This window comes from Sciurus carolinensis, chromosome 10, assembly GCF_902686445.1.
Source record: "Sciurus carolinensis chromosome 10, mSciCar1.2, whole genome shotgun sequence".
Taxonomy (NCBI): domain Eukaryota; kingdom Metazoa; phylum Chordata; class Mammalia; order Rodentia; family Sciuridae; genus Sciurus; species Sciurus carolinensis.
The window spans coordinates 66,960,475-66,973,509 of NC_062222.1; the positions used below are offsets into that span (position 1 = coordinate 66,960,475).

Here is a 13,035-nt window from a genome sequence, read left to right on the forward strand (position 1 = left end):
TTGTACGTAGTTCATGATCTTTTTATCCCCTTTAAATCTTTGCTGAACACAAGATTGCAAGATATTCTCAAACATGTTCAAGAAGTTTTATAGATTTAGGTCTTTATTATATTTCATTATTTTTTATAGTGTAGGGGAAGGGTAGACGAGTATTTATTTTTTCCATGTAGACTTGTAGTTGTTCCAACTTGCCTATCTCCATTAATTTGCCTTTGTCAAAACTCATTTGGCCATATATGATTGGATTTGTTTCTGGATTTGTATTTGTTCATATGATCTGAACTATATATCTACTTTACTCAACCCACACACTCTTATTTACTATAAATCCCAAGTCTCAAAATCAGTTCACTGTCCTTTTTCAATGTCATATTGGCTATATCTATATTTTCATATATACATTTGGATCAATTGATGATCATCAATTTCCATAAAATAGGCTTCTCCGATTTTGCTTGAGATTGCATTAGATTATCAATTTAGCTGGGTGCAGTAGCTAGTAGTCCCAGCTATCTGGAAGTCTGAGGCTAGAGAAAAGCTTCAGCCCTTCAGTTAAAGGACAGCCTAGAAATATAACAAGATCATCTCAAAAAAAAAAAATATATATATATATACACATACACACACACACTTTTTAAAAAAATATATATGAATTTGGGATGAATTGATACTGTTTTTTTCAGTGAACATGATCTATCCCTCTATATTAATTCAAACTTTCAACAATATTTTGTAGTTTTACATGCATAGTCATACATATTTATTAAAAATATCCTTAGGTATTTTATTTTATTTATTTTATATTTTTGGGGGGTGCTGGGGATTGAACCCAGGGCCTTATGCTTACAAGGCAAGCACTCTACCGCCTGAGCTATCTCCCCAGCCCCGGTACTTATTTTTTGACATTATAAATGGTACTCTTTTCAGATTTCAATTTATGATTCTGGTGACTTTTAGAAACACAATTTTATAGTGACATTGAATTCTGAGACCTCTTTATATTTACTTAATCTAGTTTTTGTAGATTCTTCAAATAAGACAATTTTGTTCTTTCCAATGTGTATGCCTTTTATTTTCTTTGTCCTCTTGTACAGTCTCCTACCTCTAGTACAACATTATACAATGTTGTATACAAGCGATGAGAGGTGGTGTTAGCAGGAAAAGCGTGGTCTTTCACCATTAAGCATGAGTTTAACTTCACACAGGCTTTACAACATTGGCAAAGTTCCCTTTTAGTCTTTGTATGCTGAGAGTATTTACTATGCATGGGTAGGTGTTGGATTTTGTCAAGTTTCTTTTCTGTCTGTACTAATTTTATTGTTTTGTTTTGTTAATATGGTGAAATACAATTGACTTTGTAAATCATTTCCAGGCTAGACCCCATTGGCTCATAGGCATTATCCATTTTATATTTTGCTGGATATGGTCAATTTCTAAAATTTGGCAAATGATTTTTTGTATCTATTCTGTTTTTTCTTTGTCTCTTTCTTTCTTTTTCTTTCTTTCCTTCCTTCCTTCCTATCTTTCTTTCTTTTTTTCTTTTCTTTTCTTTCTTTTCTTTCAGCATTGGGAATTGAATCCAGGGCCTCAGACATGCTAAGCAAGCACTGACTTGCATCCCCAGGCCTTTTTTATTTTATTTTGAGACAGGGTCTCACTAAGTTGCCTAAGCAACCTGAGATCTTCCTGCCTCAACCTCCAGAGTAGCTGGGACTCTAGGCCTGTGCCACCACAGCTGACTTGCCTCTTTGATAATTTGGAATGACCGAAGTAAAAAAAAAAAAAAAAAACTAAATGGGAGTGTTCCCTCTTCCCTAGCTTTCAGAATGATTACTGTTTATAGAATTGTTCCTATTTCTTCCTTAACTATTTAGTACAATTCAACCCATCTGCATGAAAAAATAAAATGGTGGTGAAAGGTCAGAAGAAAACAATCCAAATGTCAGGGGCCTGGGGATCCCTAAAGTTTAGGGATAACCTAAACTTTTATTTTTTTCCTGTACTAGGGATTGAACCCAGGGCCTCACATGTTAGGCAAGCATTCTACCACTGAGCCACATCCTTAGCCTGATTACCTTTTCCTTTAAAATTCAAATAGAATAAATCTGGGCTTCCATTCTACTTATTAAAGTGGAGAACACATCCAAAGTAACTCAGGATTCCCTTAAGGGCTTATAGTTTTACTGATCCTGTAACATTCCAGTGTCCCTGGCAAATTCACTCTGTTTTGCACATCCTTAGGTGATTTCTGTCCTTTTCTTCTATCAGAACCCAGCATGGACTTGACCCCACAGTCTTCCATTTTCCAAAGTACCACTAATACCACTAACACAAGGCTTCTGGAATGCTTAGAATAGCAGCAGGTATTTGTAGAACAACTTAACACTTCTTTTTTTTCTAGTACTAGGGATTGAACCCAGAGGTGCTCAACCACTGAGTCACATCCCCAGCCCTTTTATTTTTTATTTTGAGACAGACTCTCACTAAGTTGCTTAGGCCCTAGTTAAGTTGCTGAGACTGCCCTGGAACTTGCAATCCTCCTGATTTGCTGGGACCACAGATATGTGCCACCATGCCTAGCCACACTTTGTTTTGTATGCTTAAAATAAGGAGATGATCAAAGTATGATTTCAAGAATCACACATTTTATTGCCATACAAAGATTTTTCTTTTTTATGTTGGAGAATAATAATGGAAACAAACTTCACAGGGAGTACATTCAATAGGGGAGGTACATTAACCACATAGTGTGTCAGTTCCAATTTTATTGGAGTCTAATTATTAAGTCTACAGTGGTCCAATTAGGATGGAAAGGAAAAGTCTGATCATGTTTCAGGTGTCCCTGAGTGAGAGTAATTCTCAGCAGAGACTGGACACGTGGGCAGTGTTGTTCTGCCTGACCAGGCTTTAGGACTTGGCTCAAAGGCTATCTGGGCAGCCCTGCCCTGGCATGTGTTCTCCATCTTTGGAGAAGTGACCAACACAGTGTGGTCTGCCACAACCTCGGCTCTCAAAGTGTCTGCCGAACTCTTGGGTTTAATAGGTATTTTGGAGTCCACTGACTGAAGACAGAAACTCACACATGGGGTCTGATGAAGTGTGATAAAATATTCTCAGGGCAAGGGGCTTACCCTTCAAGTTGTCATCACAGCAAAATGTATGTCACTAATATAGCAAATTTGTATTTGGAATCATTTCAAAGCTATATAACAGCTTAAAATATAACATTAGGTAGAACTGGTCCACAAAATTCATTAACTGTTTGCTAATAGTTCAAACTCTTTATTAATTTACTGCACAACCAGGATAATGACACATTTCAACTTCACATTTCGCCAGCTATAAGTAGGAGTTCCTGATTGGGTTCAGTGTTTAACCAAAACAATTATAACTGCTTTTAGAATGGTTCTTAGAACACTGTATTGAGTATAAGTAATTATTGAATGAATTAATGAAACATTTAATGTTTAGATATTTCAAATAAACTAGCAGTTTGATAAAATCAAAACCTCTAGAGATATTCCTTATTATAAAATATACATCTACATACCTTAAAAATATAACAATTAGTTTAGTTTTTATTCAAACTCAATAGGGTTTTCAGACTTGCAGGCAGTTTATTACAGGTACAATAATACTTTTAAAAATATCAATATTCTCAAAATTCAGTTTATTTTTAAATTGTTTAGGAAATAATTCAGTAAAGGGAAACATTCTAATACCAAAGTTAGGGATACAGGAGATGTTGTTTTATATAATTTTGTTTCACTGAAATACTATTTATTTATTTATTTTTTTGTACTGGGGATTGAACCCAGGGGTAACCACTGAGCCACATCTCCAGTCTGCTGTTTTTATGTTTTGTTTAGAGACAGATCTTACTAAGTTTCTCTGGCCTTGCCCAGTTGCTTGAGGCTGGCTTTGAACTTGTCATCCTCCTACCTCAGCCTCTGGAGCCACTGGGGATTTGCCACCATGCACGGCAAAAAATACTGTTATTGATGATATTGAGAGGTCTGAGAACCTGAGGCCTGTATGAGACTCTGTAAGGAGATCATTACAATGTGGCCATGGGTGACACAAAGCCTCTGCTATTGTTGATAGCTACTTGAAGTGCGTCTTCCATTCTTTCCATTGTAGAATATTTAGGCAGGTCTAGAATACTATAACATGTCACTGATCTTGGAAGGTCGTTTTCACTGAAACTTTCAGGACAGCGAAATATTATTCCAATATCCTGTATGCCTCTTACATGCATCCGATCACGTCCTGTAAGAAACACTAGAAAGGAAGACAATTTGGTTAAGATATTTCGTAGAAAGAGCAAAAGTTATGAAAAGAAATTAATGATTGCATTTACTAAATGTTGAGTGTTCGGCATGCAGAAAGAAATAGAAAAATCATGGACATTTGGTTTTTGCCCTTCATGAGTTTGTGATCTAATTGCAAGGAAATTACATACACAAAAGATAATAGAAAGATAAGAGGAAGTTTAGTTTAGATCAACGAGGAAATAGGTGGTTAAGAGTCAAGTGGAGGGGCTGGGACTTAGGGTTGGCAGAGAGATGGCATGTTGCTCTGGTCAGGGAGACCTCAGAGAGGTCACTCTGGCTAGTTCTCTAGCAGGAGTCGGGTAAGCTTTCAAGTGTGAGGGAAAAACAAAATAGAGTAGCATTGGTTCAGGGCACCTAAAATGAAATCAGAGGCCATGATTAACCAGATCTCAGACAAGCCCATAGCTGAACCTTTGAACTGGGCTGCAGACACACCTACCCTTGGAGCTGGCCTTTGAAACATTGTTAACCTTTGTTGACTTTCAGTACAGTGGACCCCTCCCCCCAAACTATCCATAGACTGAAATCACACCCAATCCATTTAGCTCAGTTGGTAGAGTGTTTGCCTTGTAAGCACAAGGCCGTGGGTTCGATCCCCAGCACCTCCCCCCCAAAAAAAGACTTAACTTTGGCTTGCACTAATCATAATTCTTGAATAACAGGGACCTAATTTCCAAACCACTTGCAGTTTCATTGACAATACAAACAGTTGAAGCACTGGGAAGTAGCAAAAGTTTCCCTTTAAGAGAAGACTAGAAAGGTAGTTTGGGCTTGTTAGAGAATTAGATTGGGCTTGTGAAGAAGTCATAGTTGTTCTCAAGAACATACTCAGTAGTAGCAACAAAAATAGGAAAGAGTATGTATCAAGAATTGAGACAGGCCTGGTGGCATACACCTATTATCCTAGCAGCTTGGGAGGATGACACAGGAGAATCACAAGTTCAGAGCCAGCCTCAGCAATTTAGCAAGGTCCTAAACAATGTAGTGAGCCCCTGTATAAAAAAAGAAAGTAAAAAACAAAACAACAAAAAGAAAAACCCATCTGGAATAAGGCAAGAGGTAACAGTCTAAAAATGGGATTAGTCAGTGTGAAAGAGTTTATAAAATAGCATTATGTCTGTTACTCTTTCTTATTTATTTTTTTGTACCAGGGATTGAGCTCAGGGGTACTTAACCCCTGAACCACATCTCCAGTACTTTTTATATTTTAGTTTGAGACAGGATCTTGCTAAGTTGCTTAGAGTCTCACTGAATTGCTGAGGCTGGCTTTGAACTTGTGATCCTACACCTCAGTTTCCCAAGCTGATGGGATTACAGGCATATGCCACTGCACCCAGCTTCTCTTATTTTTTAAAATGGGAAATAGGCTCCTGTAAGAAAAAGAATGCTATTCCAGAAGGTAGGGAGCCTGGGTCCTACCCCTTACTCTGCTATTAACACATGTGACCTACCGTGTTAAGAATGACTTCACTGCAAACAAGTTATTTATCTTCTTAAAAGATACCGAACTGTAGACCTATGATATTCCGATACTTACGGAGGAATTTTTTCTTTTCGTCCAAAGTTAACTTGTGGAAAGCCTTCCAAAACATCTGTATAGTTGGATGTGATCTGTGGTACTCTTGTTCATACTTGGAATTCTTGAGAGAAAGGAGGAGAAAAATGTTTTTTGGGGAGCAGAATATATAGAAGTTGTTTGAGAAAACTGGGGACACTTTAGGTATCACCTACCTTTTCAAATCGTTTCCAGTCATAATTAGTATCTCCAATTATCGCCATCATGAGTTCCTCAGGTTGGAAACGTCTAATTATCTCCCAGTCACAAACTTTATAAAATCCTCTGTGAAATTCCTCATAAACTGCCTTTACAGAGATGTTGAAAATGTAATCAACACACCTAGAAACATAGTGCTTCCTTGAGAGAAAAGGGGGGAAAAAAAAAAGACCAATGACACCTTTTACTAATAACTAGAATACTTGCTGGTTTGTTTTTTTTTAACCATTTCTATTGAGAAAGAAACATAACATTTCTTCTACATAGTTTTTCTACACAGCACACAAGCCTGTGCAACATAGGCATATAAAAACCTGGGCATCTCGAAGAAAAAGGAAACTTAGAGAAAATAAGACAGATTAAGACTTTATTTAGCTTTCATTTTAAGCATGGTAGTCAGGAGGCTTCTTTAGAAACAGGAATCTGAATACAGATGCTTTGGGTCTTGACTTACAATAGGGGTGCATCCCAAAAAGCCCATTGTATGTAAATTGAAAACATGTAAATCAAACATGCATTTAACTCCCCTAGGGTAGTGAACATCATAGCTGAGCCACATGGTTCACTGTAGAGTACTAGTTGTTTCCCCTTGTGATCACATGTCTGATCAGCAGCTGCAATATGCTGCCTCTGCCCAGCATCATGAAGGAGTACTGTACAACACATTGCTAGCCCAGGGAAAGATACAAATTCAAAAAAATCTTTTTTTCTTTTTTGGTACTATGGATTGAACACAGGGCTGCTTAACCACTGAGCCACATCCCCAGCCCATTTGGTATTTTATTTAGAGACAGGGTCTCACTGAGTTGCTTAGGGCCTCTCTAAGTTGCTAAGGCTGGCTTTGAACTCATGATCCTCCTGCTTCAGCCTCCCCAGCCACTGGGAATACAGTCACATACCACCATACCTCGTCCAAATTCAAGATTTGAAGTACAGATTCTATGAATGCATATCACTTTTAGACCATTGTAAAGTTAAAAAAAAATGTAAGCTAAATCATCATAAGTCATTCTTCTGCTAAAAATCTTTCAAAGGCTTCAATTCACATTACACTTAGGGGTAGATTACAAACCTCTCTAGCTAAGGTCAAAATTCCCTCCGTGGCTTGACCCTTGCCTGACTGAGCAGCCTCTTCCCCGTCAGTTTCCTGACCTTCAGCTGACCCGCCTTGCTGTCTCATAGTAGGTAGCCCTACAATGTAAATCTCCTCTCCAACATGCCATGTTTTGTGACCTAATAGCTTCTATCAGTCATCAGATTTCAATATGAACATGATGTTCTCAGGGTTGGTTCTTGGGTTCCTCTCCCTCTCCCCTCTTCCCACCTGTCCCTTTCTAGAATTTGTCTTTCACTACCAGATGCAATTCCACTACGTGATGAATTTTCTGACAGTAAGCAGTATGGTTTGGATATGGTTTGAGTGTCCCCCAGGATTCTGTATATTAAAATTCAGTCTCCATTGTGAGGTATAAAGGGGGTGGAAACTTAATCTGACTGGCACTTACAGCCAGGGCCTTTGGGAGGCAGTCAGGATTACTAAAGGTCATCCCAGTGACGCCCTTATGACAGAATACTGGTTGCCTCTTTAGAAGTGAGACGAGAGGAGCAACACAGGCATACTCCTCGGCTTGTGTCGTGGGATGCCGTGTGCAGCCTGAGAACTCTGCTTTCCAGAAGGCCATCACCAGATGCAGGACCCTGACTCTCCAGACCCGTGAACTAAATCAACCTCTTTATTTTGTATTCCTTTATTTTCGTGGTATTGGGAATTGAACCCAGGTCTTTGTGCATGCTAATCTTTAGGTCAGGATGTAAGCAGCTACATGAGAGGGAGCAGCAAAACTAAGGCAGCAGGCGACCACTGACCCTTACGTCCACCTATCACTCAGCAGGACCCCCACATATTCTGTCCTATAAAGACCCTGGGAAGCCCCAGTCACAAGCGATTTTCTCTTGTTCTCCACCCTGATCTGTACCCTGGAGGGCTGGGAATTTTGCCTGAAAGCCAAAATTTCAATAAAGCTTTCTTCCCCTGCTTTTGTCTGACTTGTTTGGCCACCCTTGCCATCGAGCTTACACTAATCACTCTACCACTGTATGGTATCCCTAGCCCACCTCTTTTCTTTATAAAGGTACCCAGCTTCGGGTGTTTCATTGCAGTAATGAACAATGGACTAATACAGCAGAGTCACTACAGAAGGCATTTGCACCCGAGACATGATTATCTCCCACCCTATTTAAGCAGAACCTTTGGGAACTAGCATACCTAAATGAACTCCTCTCTTTCCTCCATGCAACCAGTATTTACCAGGTATGCTGGTAAATACTTAACAACCAGCTTCAGAATAAACAGAGAGAAAGAACAAGAAAAACCTCTCTTCCTAGCACTCTGATTTCTGTGGTATAAAAATACCCATAACAACTGATTTCAAGCTACTACTGATTTCATAATAAACTGCCAACATTTTTGAAAGTTTATCAGCTCTCACATGTTGGTACCATCTAACTCCAGCATACCATCATCTATAGCCTCTTGGTTCTTTAATTGGTTTTAATTTTCTTCAGAGCACCCATTATTATGTGACATCACATTACATAATAATTTCTTTATGCATTGTCTTTCTGCAACACTAGAATTTTAGTTCCAGACATAATCTTTTTCACTGCTATAATTTCAGTACCTAGAATAGGGTCTGGTACAGAATAGGGGCTCAGAAATAATTGTTAAGTGAGAAATATTTAATACTGAATCCTCTCTCCACTTCTGTTATTTTATAACCATTTTATCTTTCTAAAAGATGAGGTGGTAAAATTATCGTCTGAGAAGCTAAAAGTATTTTGAAGTATAGGGATAAAAAAATTTTATTAATATTAAAAATGGAGAGTCTAGTTCTTCAAACTTACTTATTGCCTTGGTCCACAGCTATAGAGATTCCATTTGGAATTAAATCAACATCAGTTTGATCCCAGTGTATCTGTAACCAAAATGTTTTCAGTAACAAACATGACTGTAAAGTCTGAATAATCAACCACCCATAATACAACTACTGCCAGACATTTTTCCCTATAGAATTTTAAATAACTGGGGTTAATGATTTTTTTTATGTAGTTCAGTCTTTTAAATACACATAAACAATTTTTAAAACCTACCCTCATACATGTTGTATGTAGAGTTGAAGCTTGAATTATTATTTATCTGTTAACATTGTTTAAATTAGTTGAGTAACTGCGGAATCTTTGGTGAACTATAGATATAAGGTATCAAACGAGGAGTGAGTGGGCAAAAGTGTTGCAGTATCTTTCAAAAAGTATGGATCCAGAGGAGAGTGACTGAGGCATGGGTCAGTGGCGATGGAAGGATGGTGGAATGAGACAGACATTATTATCCTATATACATGTGTGATTACATTGCTGGTGTGAGTCAGCAGCAGGTACAACCAGAGGAATGAGGAGTTATGCTCCATTTGTGTACAATGTGCCAAAATGCATTCTACTGTCATGTATAACCAATTAGAACAAATAAAAAAAAATTTTAAAATAAGTATCAATCCAAGCTGTGGTTTTGGATCAGTGGTAGAACACTTGCCTAGCATACATGAGGCACTGGGTTTGATCGTCAGCACCACATTAAAAAAAAAAAAAAAAAACAAATAAAATAAAGGTATTGTGTCTATCTATAACTTTAAAAAAAATGTATGGGTCTGCCAGGCATGGTGGTGCACACCTGTAATCCCAGTGACGGGGGAGGCTGAGGCAGGAGAGTTGCCAAGGTCAAGAACAGCCTCTGCAATTTAGTGAGGCCCTAAGCAACTTAGTCAGATCCTGTCTTAAAAAATAGAAAGCATTGGGGATGTGGTTCAGTGGTTAAGCACACCCTGAATTCAATCTTGGTATGTATAAATAAATAAATTAGTTAATAAATAAATAAATAAATAAATAAATAAATAAATTATTTTTAAACAGTGTGGATCCCAAGCACAGGGGTATGTTCCTGTAATGCCAGCAATTCAGGAGGCTGAGGTGGGAGGTTCACTTGAGCCCACTGGTTGGACACCAGCTTGGACAACATAGTTAGACCCCATCTCAAAAATAAATAAATAGGGTTGGGGAGATAGCTCAGCTGGTAGAGTGCTTGCCTCGAAAGCACAAGGCCCTGAGTTCGATCCCCAGTACCGCAAAAAAAATAAAAAAATAAAAAAATAAAATAAAATAAAATAAATAAATGATACTGTATTTAAGACACTACAAAAATTATTTTTAAAAATCACAGATTAGGGCTGTTGGTGTAGCTCAGAATAGTGAACTTTCCTAGCAAGCACAAGGTCCTAGGTTTCATCCCCAGCACCACCACCAAAAGAACAATATCAAAACAAAACCCCAACAGATTAAAGCTAAACTATAATCTGGCTATCATTAATACTCACAGAAAAATATATGGAAAGTTCTTCCAGGTCATCAGCTTCATCATTTAGAACTTTTTGCAAATTCCTAGTAAAAAATGAGGTTTAAAAATTTATATTTGTTGACTGTATGAAATTTCAAAAATAATACATGTTCAATGGGAAAAATCTGTGAAAAATCTAGGAATACATCAAATGCAGAGTAAATTTCTTCTTCTCCACCTTCCCACTCCTCTTTCTAGGGGAACCTCTACTTCTAGTTCAGTTCATTGGACCATGGCTATCCCATAGACATTCACTGTGTTCTGTGAAAAATACAAAAGGATCCCCCTTCCTCTAGACCAGTCATTCTCAACCAGGGATGATCTGCCTCTCAGGAGGCATCTGGCAAAGTCTGGAGACATCTCTGGTTGTCACAGTGAATGGGAGGGTTGCTACTGCCTTCTAGTGGATAGCAATCCCAGATGCTTCTAAGCATCCCACAGTGCCTAGGCAGCCTTGCACAACAAAGAATTAAACATCCAGGGGGCCAGGGGTATAGCTCAGGGGTAGACTGCTTGTCTAGCATGTAGGAGGCCCTGATGTTTGATCTGCAGCATTGAAAGAAAAAAAAGTTAAACAGCCTAAAATGTCAATATTACCAAACTTGTATAAATCTAGTGTAAATCTAGCCAAATTATTTTCCCACTAACAGTACATGAGCTGGTCGTGGTGGTGCATGCCTGTAATCCAGCCTGGAACCATTGAACCTCATCCTCAGCATTTTATTTATTCATATTTATGTATTTATTTATTCAATGACCTTGAGAATTGAACCTAGGAGGGCTTAACCACTGAGCCACATTCCCAGTCCATTTTATTTTTTATTTTGAGACAAGCTCTCACTAAGTTGCATAGAGCCTTGCTTAATTGCAGAGGCTGGCTTTGAATTTGCAATGCTACTGCCTCAGCCTCCACAGTCACTAGGATTACAGACGTGCATCACCACACTAGGTTTATTCAATTTTAAGTCATGCTAGAATTTGAATTCCTCTGAAGGGTATACAATATTGAAATGAAAGATCTTTTCTATGTGTTTCTCAGTATAATATTATTTGTGCCTAAACCACCGAGACTTACTAGATATTGTCTTAAAAAAGCAAACATATTTACTTACTTCCCCAAAAGAGGATTGAGTTCTTTTAAATCTTCCAATGATGGCTTTTTGTCCAGAAGTTTCTTATACAGAGCCAGTGGGAAAGAAAGGTTGGCAACATTTAAATTGTATAGGGAGAGTCCACACAGCATCCCAAAGAGGAAATATCTCTTCTTCTCAATTGTGGGCTGGAAAAGGAGGTACAACAAACAAATGAAATGAAACCCAAGTTATTATAAATGATCAATTACACAAAGGCATAATTATATTAGTAAAGAGATTTTCCTAGTTCCATCTTTTTAAATTACAAATTGAAAACAAGCTTCAGGAAAATTAACACTTGAGGTTCTTTCACAGTCTATGATGTGATTTAAAATTTCTTGCCAGGTGCCATAGTGCATGCCTGTAATCCTAGTGGCTAGGAGGCTGAGGCAGGAGGATCTAAAGTATAAGACCAGCCCCAGCCACTTAGTGGGTCCTTCAGCAACTCAGCACCACCCTGTCTCAAAGTTAAAACCAAAAAGGACTAGGGATGTGGCTCAGTGGTTAAGCAACTCTGTGTTTAACACCCAGTACACCCCCCCCACATAATTCCCTCTGTATTTTTCAGTACAAATTAACAGTACAGAACATTAAATAAATGAATTTTTTATTACCAACAGCACATCTGAAATATAAAAGTTATAAAAGATGTTTCGTGATTGAATTTTTCCCTTTTTATTTTTGTTTGTTTTTTAAGTATTTTTTTTCTTTAGTTGTAGGTGGACACAATACCTTTATTTTACTTATTTATGTGTGGTGGTGGGGATGGAACCCAGTGCCTCACTTGTGCCAGGCAAGCGCTCTGCCACTGAGCCACAACCCCAGCCCTCACTCCCCTGGCCTTTTTATGTTTTTATTTTGAGATGGGATCTTGCTAAGTTGCTGAGGCTGGCCTCAAACTTGCAAACTCCTGCCTCAGTCTTTTGAATTCCTGGGACTACAGGCATTGCCACTGCACCTGGTTTTGTGATTTAATTTTATAGTTATTGCTTTCCTATTCCTGTAGAAAAACCACACTGAAGAAGGAAGGATGGACTTCATCTCCATTTCTGGTCAGCATCAGGTTGTCAGATGAGCGTCCCATGACTGAAGTCCTCTTTGGCACTACAGTTGAGTAACTAAAACACTTCAATTCAGCCAGCTATAATTTAGAACCAGCTGGTAATATTTCTGGTGTCTCATCACTGCATCTTATATATAAAACGTTTCAGGAGATTGTTGTATACTAATTCAGATCCACAATTTTTAATACAGTCTGGGAACATCAAGAGACATTCAATAAGTGTTTGCTGATAGACTGATAAAAAGTCCTACCATGGCCACACCTTAGCTGTTCCTATCTTTTAGAGG

The 13,035-nt window shown here is 38.2% G+C and overlaps 1 protein-coding gene across 1 annotated transcript in view; it reads right to left on the reverse strand.

The window, feature by feature from the left end:
• Positions 1–2,675: 2,675 nt before the first annotated feature.
• Positions 2,676–13,035, reverse strand: part of Herc6 (HECT and RLD domain containing E3 ubiquitin protein ligase family member 6) — a 54,045-nt gene continuing 43,685 nt past the window's right edge. Inside the window, exons 18-23 of the mRNA XM_047567000.1 lie at positions 11,665–11,831; positions 10,533–10,596; positions 9,013–9,083; positions 6,066–6,249; positions 5,872–5,974; positions 2,676–4,281 (exon numbers count right to left, since the gene is read on the reverse strand). Of these exons, the coding sequence (XP_047422956.1) occupies positions 4,058–4,281; positions 5,872–5,974; positions 6,066–6,249; positions 9,013–9,083; positions 10,533–10,596; positions 11,665–11,831 (813 nt within the window). The 3' untranslated portion in view covers positions 2,676–4,057. The remainder of the gene's footprint in view (positions 4,282–5,871; positions 5,975–6,065; positions 6,250–9,012; positions 9,084–10,532; positions 10,597–11,664; positions 11,832–13,035) is intronic.